This window comes from Dipodomys merriami, unplaced genomic scaffold, assembly GCF_024711535.1.
Source record: "Dipodomys merriami isolate MVZ:Mamm:240054 unplaced genomic scaffold, mDipMer1.0.p SCAF_37, whole genome shotgun sequence".
NCBI lineage: Eukaryota > Metazoa > Chordata > Mammalia > Rodentia > Heteromyidae > Dipodomys > Dipodomys merriami.
Window position 1 is genome coordinate 13,702,861 of NW_027205270.1, and position 22,709 is coordinate 13,725,569.

General features: G+C 41.3%; 1 protein-coding gene across 3 annotated transcripts in view; it reads left to right on the plus strand.

Moving 5' to 3' along the window:
* LOC138804711 (lysine-specific demethylase 3A) overlaps nucleotides 1-22,709 on the plus strand; it is a 53,092-nt gene that overhangs the window by 27,942 nt on the left and 2,441 nt on the right. For all 3 annotated transcript variants that reach the window (XM_069989170.1, XM_069989168.1, XM_069989167.1), the window contains exons 11-23: nucleotides 2,377-2,581; nucleotides 5,575-5,789; nucleotides 9,569-9,721; nucleotides 9,934-10,029; nucleotides 10,391-10,518; nucleotides 11,791-11,986; nucleotides 12,754-12,926; nucleotides 13,264-13,500; nucleotides 15,241-15,412; nucleotides 16,339-16,426; nucleotides 18,059-18,189; nucleotides 21,681-21,800; nucleotides 21,930-22,069. In XM_069989170.1, the coding sequence (XP_069845271.1) occupies nucleotides 2,377-2,581; nucleotides 5,575-5,789; nucleotides 9,569-9,721; nucleotides 9,934-10,029; nucleotides 10,391-10,518; nucleotides 11,791-11,986; nucleotides 12,754-12,926; nucleotides 13,264-13,500; nucleotides 15,241-15,412; nucleotides 16,339-16,426; nucleotides 18,059-18,189; nucleotides 21,681-21,800; nucleotides 21,930-22,069 (2,054 nt within the window). The remainder of the gene's footprint in view (nucleotides 1-2,376; nucleotides 2,582-5,574; nucleotides 5,790-9,568; nucleotides 9,722-9,933; nucleotides 10,030-10,390; nucleotides 10,519-11,790; nucleotides 11,987-12,753; nucleotides 12,927-13,263; nucleotides 13,501-15,240; nucleotides 15,413-16,338; nucleotides 16,427-18,058; nucleotides 18,190-21,680; nucleotides 21,801-21,929; nucleotides 22,070-22,709) is intronic.

The window sequence follows — 22,709 nt, forward strand, 5'->3', positions numbered from 1 at the left end:
TGAAAGTACAATTGGAGACCCATCAGAGTCTGTGCTGGTACAGAAAGACTTGATTCAAGAGGGTTCTGTTCTCTTGCTCTACCTGGAGCTAGGAAGCAAAAGCCAGTTAGTGTCAAACAGCTGTCTTCTTTTTTCTGTTCCATATTATATGAGTAGCTTCTCAAAGTGGGCTCTACTCTGAATCGAGAGACTTACTGATAGAATCAATGTTTTTCTCCTCACCAAAATTAGTACATTTAGGCAGTTCAACCTGATGTATCACTAAAAACACTACATTTAGGCAGTTCAACGTGTATCACTAGATACTGCCTCTTTAAAGGGGATTGGAAAACATACAGTTTAGACTCTAACTGTAATCTGTGGAAATCTGGCCTACCTATTGAAAATGATGTCTGGGTTTTTTTTTTGTACATGATCAGGACTTGAACTTGGTATCTGAGACTTTTACTCATTGGCTATTGTTCTACCACCTAAGTCATGCCTACAACCCAGAAAATGGTGTCTTTTAATATTAGTAGTTAAAATTCCTCTCTGAACTAATATATTTGTTCTGATTTCTTTATCCTTTCTTTCACTCTTAACTGAATAAAAATGATTTAATAAGAAATCAAGGACTGACAGCATAGTTTAGCATTTTACCACGAGATGAAGTCCTGCTTTAAGACAAAGAGGAAAGCCTATAATCCTAGCTACTCAGGAGGCTGAGATCTGAGGATCACAGTTCAAAGCCAGCCCGGGCAAGAAAGGTGGTGAGACTATCTCCAATAAACCACTAGAAAACCAGAAGTGGCACTGTGGCTCAAGTGGTAGAGCGCTCCCCTTGAGCTGAAGAGCACAGGGACAGCGCCCAAACCCAGGGTTGAAGTCCTATGACTGAGAAAAAAAAAGGAAAGGAAAGATTAGGCCATCTCTAAGGTAATTACTAATACTCATTTCATATAAAACTTACTTCCATGTGGAATCTTGCTTCAAATTTTCTCTAAAACTGGACTTTCTCATATGTCTCAGCTGGTTTCCCCAGAAGTAGTTTGGGGTTATTTTTGGCGGGGGGGGGAGGGAGGGAGGCCAAGGGCCTGGGTGTTGCCCTGAGCATTTCTGCTCAAAGCTAGTTCTCTACCATCTTGAGCCACTTGAGGTTTTCTGGTGGATAATTGGAGATAAGAGTTTCACAGACTTTTCTTCCCAAGTAGGCTTGGAACCTGGAACCTCAGATTTCAGCCTCCTGAGTAGCTAGGATTACAGGTGTAAGATTGGCACCTGCCTGGGTTTTTTGTTGTTGTTCGTTCTAGTCTTGTCTTGTCTTGTCTTGTCTTTTTGCCTAATCTACTTCTCTCAGCTGCATTAGAACTCAGAGGAAAGGTGTCTTCTATTTTCTGTGAACTATTTCTTTTAGGGTCTTGGCTATGGCTGGATTCCATTCTGTATTGAGTTAACACAGCAATTACTTTTTCCTGTGATATCTCTACCTTTACTCTTTTTCTTTTCTTTTTTTTTTGGGGGGGGGGGTCCGGTTGTGGGGCCTGAATTCTGGGCCTGGGCACTGTCCCTCATCTCTTCAGCTCAAGGCTAGCACTCTACCACTCTACCACAGGGCCATTTCTGGCTTTTTTCTTTTTGCTTATGTGGTGCTGAGGAATCGAACCCAGGGCCTCAGCCATGCAAGGCAAGCACTCTACCACTGAGCCACCTTCTCAGCCCTTTTACTCTTTTTCTTTAGAAGCCCTGGTAACATTTCCTTTCTAGTTCCCATACCAAAATTGCAAGTTAAAATTTAAAACCCAAGTTTACTCAGAGTCTTGTCTTTAGCCAGTCCTGAATGGAACTTTCTGTAGAGGAAATGGAAGCATGTCTATATCTTCAGGAGGCATGTAGATAATAACTCTTAGTTCATAGACCAAGAGGTTATACAGGAAGCCTTTTAGGGTTTTACATTTAGAATGGTAAGCTTTTATTTAGAGTAATTTATATAGAACACATCTAAACTGTCTTTTTGAGTATGAATATGGGAAAAACCAATATTCACAAAGTCAGATCTCTGTAGAGGGGAGTTTGGAAAAGTCTTCTTAACATGTCTTACTTACATCAAGAGTTGGGAATAGCAATATATACACTAACCTGGAATTGTGAGAGGCTGTTGAATTTAGGGTTGTAGCTTGCCAAATGGATTCACCAAAGGAGAATTTTTAAGGGAAGCAGATATTCCCAGTTTCTCTGATAATTGTTTTAAGCTAGTTTTTAGAAATTACAACTGAGCTAGGAATGGAAAGGGATTCTTTTTTCCCCCTTTGAGAACATATGCTTTTTGGATAGAATTCAGTCAACTATTGATGTGATATTCAGAAACTGCGGAACTCTGATTTTTAACGTTTGTCTTAGCCCCAGCCAGGAAGTCAGTTTTGACAGACCCTGATAAACTCAAGAAGCTGCAGCAGAGCGGGGAGGCCTTTGTTCAGGATGACTCCTGCGTGAACATTGTGGCCCAGCTGCCTAAGTGCCGGGAGTGTCGCTTGGACAGTCTGCGCAAGGATAAGGAGCAGCAGAAGGACTCGCCTGTATTCTGTCGCTTCTTTCATTTCAGGAGGTGAGGCATTTGGGAAAAATGCATTTAATCGGTCTTGGCTGTATTTCATATATCAACAACAAGTGTAGAATGTAGAAATTGTTATTTTTAAATGTATTTAAAAGTTAGATATTACTGGATATTTTCTTTTGACTTCTTTTTAAATGAAGATTAAATATCTAAACTTGTATTTCTAAAAGTAACATCATAGGAAAATGCTGAAGAATCTGAAAAAAACCACCACAAATAACTACTGTTAACTTCTCAGAGCATTTTTAGTGTTTGCATGGTCCTAAAGTGTGTTCAGTCATACCTAGTTGCTATTACAGACACTAAATCTTACCCTTACTAAGAATCTTTTGATTATGTATAAAGAACCCATTACAAATTACTTTGACCAGCTAGCTCCCTCACAGGTATATAGATCATCCTACTTTTTTTTTTTGTTGTTCGTTTTTGCTACTAGAAAATAGTACAAAATGTATTATCTTCCAGTCCACATCTCTGTTTTACTTTTACTTTGGAAGGATTCCTAGAAGTGGTATTAGTAGGTTAGAAAGTATGTGTGTCAAGACCAAATTGTCCTCTAGGAGTATTACACCAGAATTTCATGCCTGCTGGCTGGGTCAAGCACATGTCTCTGCTAGCTGAGAGATAACTTAAAAGATTTGCTTACATTTTTAAATAAACATTCACGTTCATATTATGTTTGACAAGTCGTGGGGCTTGAACTCTGGGCTTGGGCGCTGTCTCTGTGTTCTTCAGCTCAAGGCGAGTGCTCTACCACTTGAGCCACAGCGCCACTTCTGGTTTTCTAATGGTTTATTGGAGATAAGAGTCTCATGGACTTTCCTGCCCAGGCTGGCTTTGAACCATGACCTTCAGATCTCAGCCTCCTGGGTAGGATTACAGGCGTGAGCCAGTGGCTCCCGGCTCCATATTATATTCTTTTAATTGGCAAATTCACTTTCTTTAAATTCCTCTATCTTAAGTGAAGAAAAGTGTATTCTTTCATTTTTGTTGAAACATAATAGTCCTCTTTGGGTGTAGTTAATTTTAGATAGAATGGGCTTTCTCAGAATTGGAGGTATTTTCAGGCCCAAATGGTTATAAACAAGTGTCTTCCTTTTTTTTTCATGTTCTTTAGAATCTAACTTAAAATCTTAAATGAAAAAATGGTATCACTGCACAGGTAATTTAGATTAAAGATTCCTCTTGGGTATTAGGAGAATGAGATTTGAAATCGTTTGTATAGTACACTCACTGGACAAGTCTGTTAGTAATTTTTTTATTCAGGCTTATTTGGTGAGGTAGAGATTCTTTAGATACTAGTTTGGCCCATTCATTCCTGAGTGAATTGCTAACGCACACTGTTTAAAGTGTGGGTAGCATTTAGAGCTGTGATACTTTCAACATCTGTTCACATATTCACATGTTAAAATATATTCTGAATAACGCCTGGCCCAGAATAGTTTCATATAAAGGTTAGCTCTATTCTACTTCCTCTCAGGAGAATTTTTTTTTTTACCCAAATGTGTGTGAAGATGAATAGGAATTTGAACAAAATGGTATATGCTTATACAAGTCTGTGTGATCCCATTACAGACTTAACCATACGGTATTGTGGCTCCTGTGCTGTGAAATATGAAACTGGGATAGAGAGAGATTGGGGTTTTTTCTTTGTAATATGAGGGTTTGCTTTATTTTGTGCTGTTTAGAAATCATTCATTTTATGGCTTTCTGTTCTTCAAAGTTTTGATAACTTTAAAGGAAAAAGTGCTGTTACTTAGTGTTCATCCTAAGAATTTGTTTCTTTAGTAAAAAGAATAGCATAGTTTAACTTTTCCCCCTGATGTTTAGAGGGTGTAGTATGGTTGTCATTAGCTTCTTCATCAAATTCCTTGCCCTCTAAACATGGTTAAGATAAAATAGGCATGTGTTACCATTAGCTCCCCCATTGAAATGGCTTTAAAACTTGTTTTTCAATATTATGACTATGTCTCATCTTGGACTCTGAATTAAAAGCTTGCTTCCCTTTTGGACTGCTTGAAATAAATTTGTTGTTGTTTTAATAATGCTTCGTGTTTTTTCCTATCAGTGCATCCTAAACTTTTGGACAAATAATTGTCAAAAACTTGTTTTGTGTATCTCATAAACTCATGGAGTTTTCATAGTTAAGCCATTGCTGACCTAACTTACAAGTTCTCCAACTTCTTGCTGGTCTTACCTACATGAATAAAAATATCTTCTGTTGAATTTGTCTATTGAAAGCAAATACTGAGAAGCCAGGCACCAGGTAGTTCATGTCTGGAATCCTAGCAAGTCAAGGAGGCTGAGATAGGAAAATCATGGTTCAGAGCCAGCTGAGGCAGAAAAATCCCTAAGAGTCTTACCTCGAATTATCCACCAAAAAGCTGGAAGTGGAGCCGTGGCTTACGTGGTAGAGCAGCAGCCTTGAACAAGAAACTAAACAACAGTTTAAGCCCCAGTACCAGCGCACACAAAAAAAGAGAAAAAGCAAGCAAGCAAATACTGAGAATTGCATTTTGTTTCACTTAGGAAATGCATCCTATATCAATGCTGCTTCTCATCCTAGGAGCTTACATTACACTAGGATCCCTGTGGGCACTGAATACCTCCTGGATCAATATCATTGCTTTGGTGACTGTCCAGAGGTCTCTTCTTGTGGAACATTATTTTTGAAGCCGTTGTTGTGTTTAGATCTGATTAGATTATTCATCACCTCATTTGTCAGCTTTCTTGTAGTGACTTAGGGACTGTTCTTGCTGTTGAAGCCTACATCCACTTTATTGAATAATTGTCTTTGGAGATAGTCTCTAGCTTGTCTTTTGGGAAGAGGGCCTGCTTTTTTAAACAGTCACTCTAGAGATATTATGAAGTAATTGGCTACAGCATCCATGAAGAGTAGAGACAACTGGGAATGACTTTATTGATTGAAATCATATTTGCATGGAATTGCAAGATATAAATCCATTTTTTTGTTTTCTCCATAGATTGCAATTCAACAAGCATGGTGTGTTGCGGGTAGAAGGCTTCTTAACACCAAACAAATATGATAGTGAAGCAATTGGCTTGTGGCTGCCTTTGACCAAAAATGTTGTGGGAACTGACTTGGACACAGCAAAGTATATCCTGGCCAACATTGGAGACCACTTCTGTCAAATGGTGATTTCTGAAAAGGAAGCTATGTCAACTATTGAGCCACACAGTAAGAGCATCTCTTAAGGGGCAGGATATTTGACTCCAACCTGATTTTTTTTTTTTTTTGACACCCCTGGGTCCCAAAGTTGCATGGGTTTCAATTTCACCAGAAATGTAGATGACTTTGATAGAAGGAGGGGAGATAGCAATTTTCCTTTTGCAACAGTTTTCCTCAGAGTTGGCCACTCATCTGTAAGGATGTATTTGGGAATATTATCGAAGGAATAGAGCTCTCTCTGATTGGGAAAGGCCAAAGTGAAGCAGTGATATTTGCACAGCCATATCAGCAGTGTAAGGCTCACCAAAAGGATGAAACCTCAGACTGGCTTAAGAGAAAGGTCTTTAACCAATCATTTCAAGGAAAATAAGACTAGACAGGCCATGTCCTAGACCTTCCTGGTCCCAGTCGACATGAGAATGATAACTGGCACAGATGCAAATGATTCTATTCAAGGCAGAGTTTGAGGGGACTATCTGGGTGTGTGTTTTTGTCCTCCATTCTTTAATAGCACTCTTGAGCCCAGTAAGACACAGGTATCAGTGGGGCGCATGAGACCTCCAGGATGACGTGTTAAGGTAGGATGTCTATTCCTGAGTTCTTAGAAACCAGATGCTGAGCCAGACACACCACAGGGCCTGTGTCTTACAGGTCTCATTATTTATTTTGTCCAAGTACATAATTGACAGTTAATAGTGAGCCTTTGCATTCCTGTAGTATCTTTTTACATATACTTCATAATTCAGGTATGTTTGAGTACAAGCATCTACACCACTCTTAAGAGTTTCAGCACAAGAAATATTAAATATAGAGATCTTTTATTTCTCCACTCAGGAATCCTGGGGATTGAAGTTGTAGCTCCATGATAGAGCACATGCCTAGCATATGCATGGCCCTGCGTTCTATCCCTAGTACCCTAATACCAAACAAAAGCCAAAGACTTAAAGATCTTTTTTTTTTTTTTTTTGTCAGTCGTGGGGCTTGAACTCTGGGCCTGGGCGCTGTCCCTCAGCTCTTCAGCTCAAGGCGAGCGCTCTACCACTTGAGCTACAGCGCCACTTCCGGTTTTCTGGTGGTTTATTGGAGATAGGAGTCTCACGGTCTCTCCTGCCCGGGCTGGCTTTGAACCGCGATCCTCAGATCTCAGCCTCCTGAGTAGCTAGGATTACAGGTGTGAGCCACCAGCGCCCGGCGATTTAAAGATCTTTTAAAACATCTCCCATCCCTAATCTTTTTTTTTTTTTTTTTAAGTGATGGGGCTTGAACTCTGTGCCTGGGCACTGTCCCTCAGCTCTTGAGCACAAGGTGAGCGCTCTACCACAGCACCACTTCTGGTTTTCTGGTGGTTTATTGGAGATAAGAGTCTCACGGACTTTCCTGCCTGGGCTGGCTTTGAACTGTGATCCTCAGATCTCAGCCTACTGAGTAGCTAGGATTACAGGCATGAGCCACTGGCACCTGGCCCCATCCCTAATCTTTGCAGGACAAGTGATACAGGTTTTCCATTTTTAGTAGTGATGCAAGCCTTCCTTATTAAAAATATTTGGGTAAAAGTAGTAGATTGACAGAAATTTTTTCAGTAACTGCTCTAGTGTTCATTAATACAGGACTTCAATGTAGATTCTTCTTTGGGATGTATTAGTTGTTTCCTTCCTAAAACTCAAAGAGATGTTTCATGTGATACTTTTTTCTTTGTAAAGACTATATTTTTACATACAGGAAAAAAAGCACACGTGGTTGGGTTTTTTTTTTTTGAGATTCTTTTTTTTTGTTTTTTGTTTTTTGGGGGGGGGAGTCTGGTTGTGGGGCCTGAACTCTGGGTCTGAGCGCTGTCCCTCAGCTCTTCAGCTCAAAGCTAGCGCTCTACCACTTGAGCCACAGCGCCACTTCTGGCTTTTTTCTTTTTGCTTATGTGGTGCTGAGGAATCGAACCCAGGGCCTCAGGCATGCAAGGCAAGTGCTCTACCACGGAGCCAACTTCCCAGCCCACAGGTGGTTCTTTTTGAGGGGCATAATTAAGGAATTCTCCCCTCCTTAGTTTCTGAGATGTCATTAACCTTTCCTCCTTTCCTTTGTGATTATCCTTTTCTTTTCTTTTTTTTTTTAATTTTTGGGTCCGGTTGTGGGGCCTGAACTCTGGGCCTGGGCGCTGTCCCTCAGCTCTTCAGCTCAAGGCTAGCGCTCTACCACTTGAGCCACAGCACCACTTCTGGCTTTTTTCTTTTTGCTTATGTGATGCTGAGGAATCGAACCCAGGGCCTCCTTCTCAGCCCATCCTTTTTTATATTACAAACTGTACTGATTTTGAATATTGAAGAATGATGTAGAAAGATGCAATGATACCTAGAGAGCTGCTCCTCTGATCCTGGTATTAAGAAGCAGAGACCTTCTTTAGACTTGTAGGATTCTCTGTAGCAAATGACCCTTAAGTATGTGGCTAAGAGATCTGAGGCACACTTTCTGATAAAACAGTCTAAGCCAAACAACCAAGATGAAATTCACAATACCTTATTTGTAAAATGCCCAAAAGCTCTTGTGTATTGTGCATAGACTGCATGAAATGTAGTGAAATGAGTTCATTCATCAGGTGGGGTAGGTTAATGCACAAGTTGGGTCATTTGGATCATGCTCAGTGTAAAGAAAGAAAGAAAGAACCACTCACTGGATTAGAAAAGATGTGTCCATAGAAAAAGCAAGTAGACATGTACCCACAGTTACTCTGCTCCTACTCCTTGATAACTGGTGCGGTCAGCTGACTGGATGCCTGTCCATGTTGAAGTGAGATATCCAGTGGTGTGTCCAGTCCTGGAAGGCCCATTCTTCCACTTGTCAAGTGTTGGCTACTAGAATGGCAAAGACTACTTTTGCAGAGCTGCCCTGGATGGTTGTGTGTCAGTCTCCTGGATGTTTGGTTAGTGTGAATCTGGTAAAATCAAGTTTCTCCCTGGTTGGTGAAGGAACTCACCTTTGTTACTGTGTGCCCATGTTATTAAGTTACTGTGCTGGACACAATAAAAAGAAATAAAAAACAAAAACTGAGCATCCTAGTTTTTTTTGTTGTTTGACAGTGTTGGACTTAGAACTCAAGGCCTCAAACTTCACAGATGTTTCTAATGCTAAGCCATGCCTCCAGCCCTCTTTTGCTCTGGTTATTTTTTGTCTGTTTTTGCCCAGGTGTACCTCCTAGATCACAATCTTTCTGTTTGATGCTTCTTACCATAGTAAGAATGACAAGTGTGCCCCACCATACCCAGCTATGGCTTGAGATAGAGTTTGTGAATATTTTTGTCTCAGCTTGCTGTGAACAGCAGTCTCTGCCACTTTGGGGCTTATAATGATTATCTGAGTGGATTGGGGCATTTGTGATGAGCTCAGAGCTCCTGTGCTGATGGTTGTTTTGTTTTTTTTTTTAATCTGAGTGACCTTTTTTCCCTCTCTTGGCGTGTGCTGCCTCTAGTTCTTCTAAGGGACTCGAGTTAAAGGTTAGGAAGTGTTCTATGGGATAGTGGTGCTTCATAGCTGGAGTAGGGTTTCTTCTTGAGTACAACTTAGTCTCTTGGGGAGGCATAGCTCTGAGTATATGGAGCACAGGCAGGCATGAGTGTGAAGTACCAGTGGAAGTTGGTAGGGGTGCTAAGGAAATCCAAGTAAGCATTGCAGAGAGACAGCTGAACAGTTGAAGGGAACTGTAGTCATAGGTAGGAATACTATCCCCTCCCCCGCAACACATACCATGCTTCATTTTTTAAGCCTTCTCCCAATACTAAACAATTTATTAATTCTTGCAGGACAGGTTGCCTGGAAGCGAGCTGTCAAAGGTGTTCGAGAAATGTGTGATGTCTGTGACACCACCATCTTCAACCTGCATTGGGTGTGTCCTCGGTGTGGGTTTGGGGTGTGTGTGGATTGCTACCGGATGAAAAGAAAGAATTGCCAACAAGGTGAGAGCCTTCTTAATTCTGCTCTTAACCCCATGTCACATTGAAAATGGAAGCCTGACATCAATTCCTGGGTTTTCTTTGTGTTGGGAGTTTGAACTTTACAGCCTGGCATTTATTAGGCATGTATTAGTTTGAGCCATGTCACCATCCCTGGTTGATGCTCTGGGGCAGCAGGGTCCATGGAAAAGTCACCACAAGTCTGTTGTTTACAGGTGCCACCTACAAGACTTTCTCTTGGCTAAGATGTGTGAAGAGTCAGATCCATGAACCTGAGAATCTGATGCCCACACAGATCATTCCTGGCAAAGGTATTTCATGTGGGGCAGGGATTTCCTTCCTTTTGTGTCTAGGTTAACTCACAGGGGCTGACAAATTTGGTTTGACTTGGTATAGTGTTGTGATTACTTACCTTATTTTCCTGTATTCTGTGAATTGCCCAGAAGAACATAAAATAATGCCCCAGCATTTTTTAAAATCTTGTGGGTAGTTTTGTAGAAGTTAAGAAAATGGCACACTTAGGAAAGGCAGGATGAAAAAGAGGGATGGAACACCATGCTGCTGAGAAAAGCAATCCTGTGGGAAATGTCAGCTGTTCTGTTGGCTTGAGGTTGAAAGTATCTTAACACCCTTGTTCAAATGTTTGCCTCTGAACCTTTTTTTTTTTCCTAGCCCTCTATGATGTTGGAGACATTGTTCATTCTATCAGAGCAAAATGGGGAATAAAGGCAAACTGTCCCTGTTCAAACAGACAGTTCAAATTCTTTTCAAAGCCAGTCTCAAAGGAAGACCTCAAACAGGTATTGTTGCTTGTGCTGTTCACCGTCCTTGTGATTATTACCTGTTTTTTCAAGTAACCCAGGGATTTCTAGCAGAGTGTTTGAAAGGAACATAAAACAGCTGTCAGTGGGGTAGACAGCTCACGGCCCTGTTCTTACACTTCATTGCTTTTGTGCACCTCATCTGTGACCCCTTTCAGGCTTTACATTTTTGTCTCTTGAGAAAGCCAAACCTCTCTGCATTTTATCTACCTAGTGTGTTGCTAATTTGTACATGTATTTAAATGTTTTTCATGTGTCCTGCAGAATTTTTCAGATAAGCTTGAAAGATTTTTTAATGAATATATTTTCTTACCTACAATCTACATGAAGAGTTGAAGGAAGTAAGGGTGAAATAAGCCCTTCTGTGTCCATTACTCTTTCCTAATGGCATCTCTGATCCTTACCATCACACCTGCCCCTCTTTTCCCCTCTCTGCCCCCACCCCACTCATCATTGTCCTACAGTTGTGTTTAATCTCAAAAATTCTTTTACGTTTGCTTAAAGCTATGGTGTTGAAGGTAGCATGAGGTCATAGAAGAGTTTTTGAAGTCTTTGGGACCAAAACTGAACTCAAATTCTTTCTCTATGAGTTTCTCACCAGTGATACAGGAATGGTAACCAGAACTAATGCCTGGGCAACACAGAAGCATGTCACATTTAGCACACAAGTTTGAATATTCCTTTTACTCCTCCTGTTTTTTCAACTCACCAACTGAATACCAGAAGAAGTGGTGTGCCTTTTCCAATTTGTCTCAGTTTATCTTTTAAAAGCTTTCAGGAGACCTCATCATATTTTGAAGTTTAACCAAAAGTGCATTTTCCCTTTTTCCCATTTCTCCTGAAACCCTAGCTTTTCTTTTCTGCATGCCTCATCTATTCATTCAGTTGTATTTTGAGCGCTTCTTCTGGCCTATTTTTCAGGGAACACTTGCCATTTTAAAGCCACATGGTATATGGAATAATAAAGGATTTGTACAGACTTGGGCTGGGTGGTAGAGGAATGAAGGAATTAATACCTTGTGAATTGTATGTGTTATATGTCCTGTGTTTTCACTATAATGCTTGGAAGTAACAGATTGAGGAAGTTCCTTATTCTCTGTGATATTTACAATTGTGGTATCTAGGGCTCTTTATTTGGTAGCTTTGTTTTGGTTACTTACCTCTTACTAGATGGCTTTTAGAGGAGAAAATAAGAAAGAGAAGATAGCAGGCTTTAGCTTTTGTGTAATTCTCCTTTTACATGTACCACAGACGTCATTAGCTGGGGAGAAACCTGCTCTTGGGACTGTGATCCAGCAGAATCCCTTGGTTTTGGAGCCAGCAACTGTGGGTGAAGAAGCAGCCTCCAAGCCGGCCACCAGCATAAAACCCACCTGTCCTGCCAGCACCTCGCCTTTAAGCTGGCTGGCCGACCTGACCAGCGGCAATGTTAACAAGGAAAACAAGGGTCAGTTGCTGTCTTGTTGTTAGTTCCTGAGAACATGAGTTCACTCATGGAGGGGACCTAGTGGCCTCCGCTATGGAGCAGTGGTTAGCGTCCCAGAAGTTGTTCTGCGATCTGCCATCAGTGAAAGTGTGTGTGACGTACAGACCAAAGAGAAGTTACACTGCTGATAGAACTTTAGATGTTTGGGAAGAGGGTGCTGTGCTTAACAGTTACTTATTGGCCAACCTTGCTGTCTGCTTACCTTGTACATCATTCTGTTGGTCTAAATTGGAATATGCTGCCAGCACTTTCTCTTTTGTTACCGCTGCTGCTGTCTCAGGCATGGACTTTGGTGTTGGGTAGACTTAGATTAGAACTTGGGTAATTCTACTTTCAAGTGAGAAGAACTACAGGTCATTTTCCTTCATGCAAACACTCAATTGTAATGAGTCAAATTTGACTGTAAAGAAATTACATGCATGACCAATCAGTGTTGTTCTGGAAATGTAAATGTAGTTGGATGTCTAAAAGTTGGAGGAGAGCTTTTTTTTTTTTTTTTTTGGTTGGTCATGGGGTCTGAACTCTGGGTCTGGGCGCTGTCCCTCAGCTCTTCAGCTCAAGGCTAGCATTCTAACACTTGAGCTACAGCTTCTGCTTATGTGGTGCTGAGGAATCGAACCCAGGGCCTCATGCATGCAAAGCAAGTACTCTACCACTGAGCCTAATAGGTTACTAAGGAATATATTCTAGCATGCTATTAAATGTGGATGCTTTTGGTTTTGTTTTAGAAAAACAACCAACAATGCCAATTTTAAAGAATGAAATCAAATGCCTTCCATCCCTTCCGCCTCTGAATAAATCCAGCACTGTCCTACATACCTTTAACAACACAATTTTGACACCTGTTAGCAACAATAATTCTGGATTCCTCCGCAATCTCTTGAATTCCTCTACAGGAAAGGTAGGTACTTGTGATGTTGATAAGCAGGAAAAGAAGATTTAATAAGTTAAAAGTGTAGGAGGAAGGACCTGTTAACCTCTGTGGGGACAAGTCTCCCTGGCTTACAGCAATGGGCCGGGACCCAATATCCTTTATACTGTTTCTTACTCTCACTTCTCTGTACCCAGAAGGAGGGTGGGAAACGCCTCATTGGCCCTGGCTTGGACTCCCTATCCGACCACTATCAGCGTGGGGTTCTTTTGGTTTGGTTGTTTTGGGTTTTTGTTTTTTGGGTTTTTTTTTTTTTTTTTTTGGTGCCAAGGAATAGTGTAATAGTTGTGTTCTTTCCCAAATTCAGACAGAGAATGGGCTCAAGAATACACCAAAAATCCTCGATGACATCTTTGCTTCTTTGGTGCAAAACAAGACTTCTTCAGATTTACCAAAGAGGCCTCAAGGACTGACCATCAAGCCTAGCATTCTGGGCTTTGACACTCCTCACTACTGGCTGTGTGATAATCGCTTGCTGTGTTTACAAGATCCCAATAACAAGAGCAACTGGAATGTATTTAGAGAGTGCTGGAAACAAGGGCAGGTAATTCCAGCCTCTGCTTCCCTGGCCCTATTCAAATCCATCTTCTTTGTTCCTTTGACATAGTTCTGCTAACCCTCACCCCCTTAAGTGGTATTGCTTTTATGTTGAGGGTGGATCTAATGGAGGATGGGGGTGGCTATGTGTCTCACTTTATGCTTAACTTGCCTTTCCCAGTTAAGAGTCTTGAGTGCTTCCCGTTGGCCAACCTTGTTTTGTGGTTATTTTGTTTTCCCCTCCCATTTTCCCTGCTGGGGATTGACCTCAGGCCTCATTTGTCATAGGCAAGCTTTTACCACTTGAGTCATGACCCTGGGCTAGTCCCAGAATACAATCCTGTTTCTGCCCCCACAACTAGCTCAGATTCCAGGCCACCATGCCTTGTTTTCTTGTTTTTTGTTTTCTCAATGAGGCACAGGCTTAGTGAATCATGTTTAGTGGACATGAACAGGGGAAATAGAAGTGTGACTAAGAGGCAGGCAGGTGGGTCTTGGAGGATTAGACAAAATAGTTTTTAAAAAAATTATGCTTTCGGGCTGGGAAGGTGGCTCAGTGCTAGGGTGCTTGCCTTGCATGCATGATGCCCTGGGTTCAATTCCTCAGCACCACATAAGCAGAAAAAAAATGTCGGAAGTGGCGCTGTGGCTCAAGTGGTAGAGAACCCACCTTGAGCTTAAGAGCTGAGGGACAGCACCCAGGCCCGAGTTCAGGCCCCACGACCGGACCCCCCCCCCCCCAAAAAAAAAATTATGCTTTCTACTTCCCTTCATAAAAGCCTGTGCTGACTGCAGGTGGAGGGTTGGAGCCATGTGATATCAGTCAGAGTGTCCTCTCTCCCCCCCTCCCAAGGAACCTTCTTTAAAAACAGAATTGTTAAGTCTTGAGTTGTGGTTGGTTTGTTTAGGAGAGCATAGCTTTATTGGCCCATTTCTGTGCTTCTTTGGTTTGTTTTGCTTTCTGGATTTTTGGGTTTTCTTTTTAGCCAAGTAGTATCCTCACTAAAAGAACACATTGTTCTTGGACAAGAATTTGGGGGAAGTGTCAGAAAAGGGTTGCACAGCAACTTGGTGTTTTTCTGAGTTCTGTGTATACTACTAGGATTTGCTAACATTCAGAGGTTGTAGGAACAGTTAACCAAACCAGCAGGGTTTTTTTTCACTATATAATACACAATCTTGCTTGCATAAAAATTACTGAAGTTATTTTCAGCATTGTTTTTGTTGTCAGTGCTAGGATTTAAGCTCAGGACCTCATGCTTCATACCAGTTAGCCACACCATAGTCCTTTGCTAGTATGTTAAAAGCAGGCTGTTTAACATAAATCCCAGGTATCCTGGACAACAAAGTATTGGCACCTTCAGATCCATATTGCTGCTTGTCAGTGGTGGACAACAAAGTATTGGCACCTTCAGATCCATATTGCTGCTTGTCAGTGGTGGGCTGTAGACCCATAGCAGTGCATTTTTGAAGGGCATCCCTGCTTGGCCCTGGGCCTTTTTATTCTGAACAGGATCCAGGTCAGTAGGGTGATCCTTCCTAGCAGAAGCTTAGTAATGTAGTTTGAGACCAGAATGTGTAATAGATGAATGGTGAGATTTAGAGCTGCTTTAAAAGCCATTGTGTTGTCAGCTGAGACTGAAGAACAGCCACATGGAAACAAACCATAACTGCTTGAAGGTGAGCTGTCTGTGGCCTACACAGAGCTGGAGGTATTCAAACTAAAGTTTTCTTTCTTCCCTTGTAGCCAGTGATGGTGTCAGGAGTACATCATAAACTGAACACTGAACTTTGGAAACCTGAATCCTTTCGGAAAGAGTTTGGTGAGCAGGAAGTGGACCTAGTTAATTGTAGGACCAATGAAATCATCACCGGAGCCACAGTGGGAGACTTCTGGGATGGATTTGAAGATGTTCCCAGTATGTATGAAAGATGTTTCAAGGGGGTTGAGATGTAAAAAAGTGTCTACTTTTCCTCTTTTAATCTTACAAGTCTTCGAAGTTATAAAGTTCATAGTGCAAAAAAAGTTCTGACTAAGCTGAGTGCTAGTGGCTCACACCTGTAATCCTAGCTGCTGTTGGCTCATGCCTGTAATCCTAGCTACTAAGGATGCTGAGATCTGAGGATCGTGGTTCAAAGCCAGTCTGGGCAGGAAAGTCTGTGAGACTCATCTCCAATTAACCACCAGAAAACCTGAAGTGGTGCTGTGGCTCAAATGGTAGAGCACTTACCTTGAGCCGAAGAGCTCAGGAACAGCGCCCAGGCCCAGAGTTCAAGCCCTACAAGGACAACACCCCTCCCCCCCCAAAAAAAAAAAATTCTGACTTAAACCTGAGAGATATCGCCCAGAAAACCCTCAAAGAAGATGAGGTGGTCTCCATCTCTGAGCAAAACCACGTCATTTTTATTTCATGCTGCCTCAGAAAATTATATTTAAACCCCTGTGGGTTTTGATTATTAAAGTGTGATGCTTTGGCTAGCTGGGAGCTGCATGGTGCCTCTGGAACACTGAGCAAGAGAAGCAGATGGGCCTTAAAGGAATGGCTGGACCTCAAGGAACAAGTAACAATTTAAAGAACCATCTATAAAGATATGACCCTAATACACCTTAATTTGGGGTCTTTAATTTTCTGTCTTCAAGGGTACACAGTAATTTGATGCTATAGGAATAAAAGGGTTTACAATTGGTAAGTGGGGGATTTTTAAAAATAGAATTTCTATACTAAATGGGTTGTGAAATTTTTATATAGAAGTTGTCTCCATTGTTGAAACAAAAATAATGCTAATTTGTTGTGTGTGTTTCTGAGTTACAAATTGTTAATGTAATCTGGATGTTACCTTTCAGATCGTTTGAAAAATGATAAAGAACCAATGGTGTTGAAACTTAAGGACTGGCCACCAGGAGAAGATTTTAGAGATATGATGCCTTCCAGGTATGATTCTAAAGGTAGAGAGAGGTTTTGATTTGGTAGGCTAAATTCTTCTTTGAGGCCGTAAAAAAAAAAGTCATTTGGGATATTGAACTTCCAAGGTTTTACTGATACTTTTATTTCTTACCTATAACTTTTGGAGACAGGTTTGGGTTTTTTTTTTTGCTTTCCTTTTTTAATGTCTGTACTGGTACTTGATCTTGGCTTTTCACTTATGGCAGCACTCTTAGCACTTGAGCTACACGTCTAGTTCCAGGTTTTTGCTAGTTAGTTTGCTAGAGATGAAAGAGTCTGAAGGATTTGTCCACCCTGAAATCTTAGATCTCAACCTCCTGAATAGCCACAGTTATAGAGGTGATGAGCCACTGGTGCAGGAGATGTGTTTTTTTTTTTGTTTTTTGTTTTTTGTTTTTTGTTTTTTTTTTTTTTTTTCGGTCGTGGGGCTTGAACTCTGGGCCTGGGCGCTGTCCCTCAGCTCTTCAGCTCAAGGTGAGCGCTCTACCACTTGAGCTACAGCGCCACTTCCGGTTTTCTGGTGGTTTATTGGAGATAGGAGTCTCAAGGTCTCTCCTGCCCGGGCTGGCTTTGAACCGCGATCCTCAGATCTCAGCCTCCTGAGTAGCTAGGATTACAGGCGTGAGCCACCAGCGCCCGGCTCAGGAGATGTGTTTTTAAATGAGGTAAAGCTAATGAATTGTAGATGTGGCTTGACTAATGGAGGAAGTGCTCCACCACAGAAGAGGTTGGTGTAGACCTGCAGCCAGTTTACAGTCAGATGGGGGAAACGCCAGTCACTTCTCAGTATTCTAAATTGGTAGCTCCATTTTCCTGAGTTGAGCATGAAATCATGAAAAGGAACGTCACAACTAACTAATAATACATTATCCTTGAGTGTTCTTAATCAGGAAGTTGCTGCCCAGATCTTGTGCCAGTCCTCAGGCTTGACCTCAGTGTCTGGGTACTGTCCCTGAGGGTTTTTTTTGCTCAAGAGTAGCCTCTACCTATACCACTGCACCTATACCACTTTTGTCTTTTTTTTTTTTTTTTTTTGGTTTTTCTTTTGGGGGGGGGTTCCAGTCATGGGCCTGGGCACTGTCCCTCAGCTCTTCAGCTCAAGGCTAGCGCTCTACCACTTGAGCCACAACGCCACTTTTGTCTTTTTTTCCTTTTTGCTTATGTGGTGCTGTGGAATCGAACCCAGGGCCTCATGCATGCAAGGCAAGCGCTCTACCACTGAGCCACCTTCCCAGCCCAACCACTTTTGTCTTTTGTGTGGTTAATTGGAGGTAGAACTCTCAGAGACTTACTGCCTGGCCTGACTTCAAACTGCAGTCCTCAGCTCAAAGCCTCCAATTAGCTAGGTTTTATAGGTATGAATCTTTGGTGCCTGGCTATTCAGAGATTTTGTCTAAGATATTCCCAAACATTTGGGCACATTTGTGACATGTAGAAGAGAGAGAAAAATGTCTTTGTTCATGGCTGCTGTAATTCTAGTCTTAAATATTACCAATAGCTATATCCAACTTAATGATCACAGATATATTTGTTTCTTTTGGTATAGAAGATGGAGCAAAATAAATCATACAATAACTGAGAAAAGCAAGCTTATTTGGCAAATTTCTGTCTTTCTCCTAGATTTGATGATCTGATGGCTAACATTCCACTGCCTGAGTACACAAGGAGAGATGGCAAACTGAACTTGGCCTCTAGGCTGCCAAACTACTTTGTTCGGCCAGACCTGGGTCCCAAGATGTACAATGCTTATGGTAAGAAGAAACAGCTGGTTTAAAAAAATTATAATGGAAATAAAACAAGATGTTTGGAAAATTGATATTCAGGGAGGGAGAGATGGAAAATAGCTAATAGCTAACACATTGACTATTTTTGTGCTTGTATAACTCCTTTGGTTCCTTGGCCATGTGTATTTTTCATAGCTGGAGGTATAAAGTGTATGCAATTTTTTTCTCTTTTCTACATCTGATTTTATATTGCAGAATCTTCATGTTGCTTAAATGGAGCCTTAGGGTGGTCTTGTACTTTTGATCATCTGTCATAGCCTCCTGTCCAGTTTCAATATAAGATAATCGTTAAAGTAGGACTGGGTTAAAGTTGGCTGTTTGGAGGATTTCCTTCTCGTTGAAGTTCTAGTTTGATTTCTTCAGTGAAGTTCACTTACTGCTTGCCTGTCACTTTTCCAGTCTTTTTTTTTTTAATTTAAATTTTAATTTTTTTTATTGTGAAAATACTGTACAGAGGGGTTACAATTACATGGGCAAGATAATGAGTACATTACTTACCAAGCATTATAGCCTCCTCCTTTGTTTCCCCTTCCCATCCTCCCCCCACCCCTCCCACCCAATCCTCCCCACTACCCCCCCCCACCAAAGTTGTAAAGTTCATTTTTCGACATAATGATTTACTTACTTAATGGAAACTTGGTTCCTTCCATAATTACTTCCCTGTCAATTTCCACAGCTGGTCTCTTAGACCACAGCCTTGCTCAGAGGAGAGAATCTTGATACCTTCATTCTCTTGGGATGGTTGGGGAAAGACAGACTGACATACCACACTCCTTTTTCCCCCTTTACAAACACAGTTATACTTGAGTCTACCTAGGCACCACTGGGAGTTCTAGAACACTCCCAGTGCATGAGTGGTTCTCAAGAGAGATTTTCAGGATAAAGTAGAAATAATGTGCACAGCAGAGCAGGAAAGGTGGAAATCCTCCTGCACATTCTTTCTCTGCAAGGGCTTTGTGTTCCCTTCCCTCAGGCCCTTCAGGTCCTAACCAAAGCAGCTATTGACAGTAGGGTTTTATAGTAATTCTTGGCACATCAAAACATTTCTTCCATTAGTAGCATATCATGAGTATCTGTACTTAGAAGGTAATTGGAATAGAAATAGATTATCTGAGAAATTTTTCAGGATAAATTACCTGCATGATTTAAATAGCTTGGCAGTAGAGTAGGTCTTTTTCTCCTGAATACTCTCAGATAGATGGCAGTGTTACTCTGTAAAATCTCTGACAAAACTGTCCTGGGAATTCTTTCCTATTACTGTTTCCTCAGTTCAATGTCTGATGTATCCATATGCAAATAACCTATGACTATAATCAAATAGACTTGGGGCCATTGTTTTCCTTCCTTCTCATGCGCAACTCTTACTCTCTTGGGAGCATTGACTAAGCAACCCAGCTGTATTCTGTATCTCTTGGTCTTAGTCTTTACCACTTGTCGTAAATTTGTGTTCATTTCTCTAATATTTACAATTTTACCATTTATATTTGTTTCCCTATACAACATTTTCAGACTTGAGAGTTTATTGGCGGTAATGGGATTTAGACCTCAGGCCTTAACAGATAGGCATATTACTTGAGCCATGGCACTAGGCCAGTACTTTGTTTCTCTTCTGTTTTGAGCTTAATAAGTAGGATCAGATGTTTTATACAACTTTGATTTTATTTTTAGTATGTTAATTGCTTTCCCTGAACTTTAAAGTTTTTATATGGAAATATTTTCCAGATACACTGAAGACTTTCTCAATAAAGTTTAGTAAATTGACTCTCATACACTCATCACCCAGTATAATTACCAACTTTATTTTATCCCTTAAGCTTCGCCTTTTTTTTTTTTTTTTTTTTTTTTTTGGTCGGTCGTGGGGCCTGAACTTTGGGCCTGGGCGCTGTCCCTCAGCTCTTCAGCTCAAGGCTAGCGCTCTACCACTTGAGCCACAGCGCCACTTCCGGCTTTTTTCTTTTTGCTTATGTGGTGCTGAGGAATCGAACCCAGGGCCTGGAGCATGCAAGGCAAGTGCTCTACCACTGAGCCAACTTCCCAGCCCCTAATCTTCACCATTTTAAAGATTATATATCCTGTGATTTCACCCTAATACCTACCCAATGCTTTTCCTTCTCTTGGGACTGATATTTTTGCAAGTTGGAAAGAACTTGTAATAAGGCTCTAAGGCTTCTAAAGCATCCTCTTCTAAGCATAGCCTCTCAAATGGCATCCCTATGCAAGCCCTCCTCCAAACAGTATTGGCCCTTTTTTTTTTTTGTCGGTCATGGGTCTTGAACTCTGGGCCTGGGCTCTGTCCCTCAGCCCTTCAACTCAAGGCTAGTGCTCTACCACTTGAGCCACAGCGCCACTTCCGGTTTTCTGAGTAGTTTATTGGCGATAAGAGTCTCACGGACTTTCCTGCCCAGGCTGGCTTTGAACCGATCCTCAGATATCACCCTCCTGAGTAGGATTAAAGGGTGAGCCACCAGCACCCAGATTGTATTGGCCCTTTCCAGAAACTGTCATTGCTTGCCCTTCTAAGACATGCTTCTTCTGCCATCCAGTGTAAAGAGAAGAGTCTTACTTAGGTTAGAAATGAGCCAACCAGGGTAACAACTGAGCTAACAACTGAGTCTTCCAAAGGTAAGGAATTAGAAACAAAAAAAGGGACCTCACTATGGCTCAGTGAGCTAGATAGCAATCCCTCCTTCCTTCTCCACCATTTGCAGTGTCAGCTTTTCTTGTATGGAAGTAGGAGGATTCTAATGGACTCCTCCCTTGAGCAGACCTTGGCTGATGCCTCTTGCCCTGGAACATTCTGTAGCTACCATGGCCAAAGCCTGAGCTCACCTGATTAAGTAAGCAAATGTCCTTTCAGAAAATACTAGCTTCAGGAGCCAGCTTTTACTAATAGAGTTTTTGGTTCCAAGTACATACATACCGTTTTTTTTTTTTTTTTTCTTTTTTGCCAGCATACTGACAAAAAACTTAGAAAATACAATTTTACCCAGAATTTTTAGCTGTTGTCAGCAGAATAATCTGTTAGAGACCTACTTTGCTGCCAGAAGCAAGTTTTTTGTTTTTTTTTTTTTTTGGGTCCAGTCGTGGGGCCTGAACTCTGAGCCTGGGCGCTGTCCCTCAGCTCTTCAGCTCAAGGCTAGTGCTCTACCACTTGAGCCACAGCGCCACTTCTGGCTTTTTTCTTTTTTGCTTATGTGGTGCTGAGGAATTGAACCCAGGGCCTCAGGCATGCAAGGCAAGTGCTCTACCACTGAGCCACCTTCTTAGCCCCCAGAAGCAAGTTTTAATTCTTTATTTTTGTAGTTAGATATTTGATAAGTATGTTTCAAAATTGAAAAGGTAAAATAATGTTTTTTTGACTTTTGCATAATCATAGAAATTTTGTGACCAGTATCTAACGTAGAAAGACCTAAGGCAGTGTTGTCTTCAGTAACTTTAAGACATTTTTGTTTTTGCAGGATTAATCACTCCAGAAGATCGGAAATATGGAACAACCAATCTTCACTTGGATGTATCTGATGCAGCTAATGTCATGGTTTATGTGGGAATTCCCAAAGGACAGTGTGAGCAGGAAGAAGGTAGGTTGTCAAGTGCTTTCGTAACAGGCATGAAGGCCCTGAACTCAAAACCCAGTTTACCCCCTACTCTCACTCCCTAAAAAGTAGGCTAGGTGCCTGAGCTCTGATATTTGCTTTCTCTTGCTCTAGAAGTCCTTAGAACCATCCAAGACGGAGATTCTGATGAACTTACAATAAAACGATTTATAGAAGGAAAAGAGAAGCCAGGAGCCCTCTGGCACATATATGCTGCTAAGGACACGGAGAAGATAAGAGAATTTCTTAAAAAGGTGTGATCCTTCACTCTTGACATTTGAAAAGAATAGCATTGTTAAGAATTACTACTTACATACTGTAAACCAACTGGAATGTCAGATTGGGTAGGCTGACAGTGGTTGCTAAGAAATAAGGATTTAAGAAGATGAGGGCTGTGATTCTAAAGAAAGAGGCTTTATCTTTTATGATTGTTCTGTATTACAGTGCATTGGGAGATTATTGTTGTCAAGTTAGTTCATGTGGTGTCTCCTAATGTGTTTTTTACTCCCTTGAAATCTGAACACTTCAGAAGTATCAGTCTTTGGCCCCAATGTAAAAGAGTTTGGAACAGTCTGGTTGGCAGGCTGTCCAGGAAGGGCATTATATAGTAGTTCTGCATCATTGTGCACTGAGGCTGCTGGTTACAATCAGCTGACAAACATTTTCCTTCCTTGAGGCATGGCTGTGAACACTCCTCCCCCACTGCATGACAATGAAGTAGGTCTTTAACATGGAATCAAGATCACTTGACTCCAGAAAATCTGCTGCTAACTATGTATAGACCCTGGGAATTTTCAGAACTCCATTATTCAATGAAAGCTGTAAAGCAGTTAATTTACCTAAGGAGCCTGAGTTTATCATTTGTCATTATCTCTTTTTTTTTTTTTCTTTTTT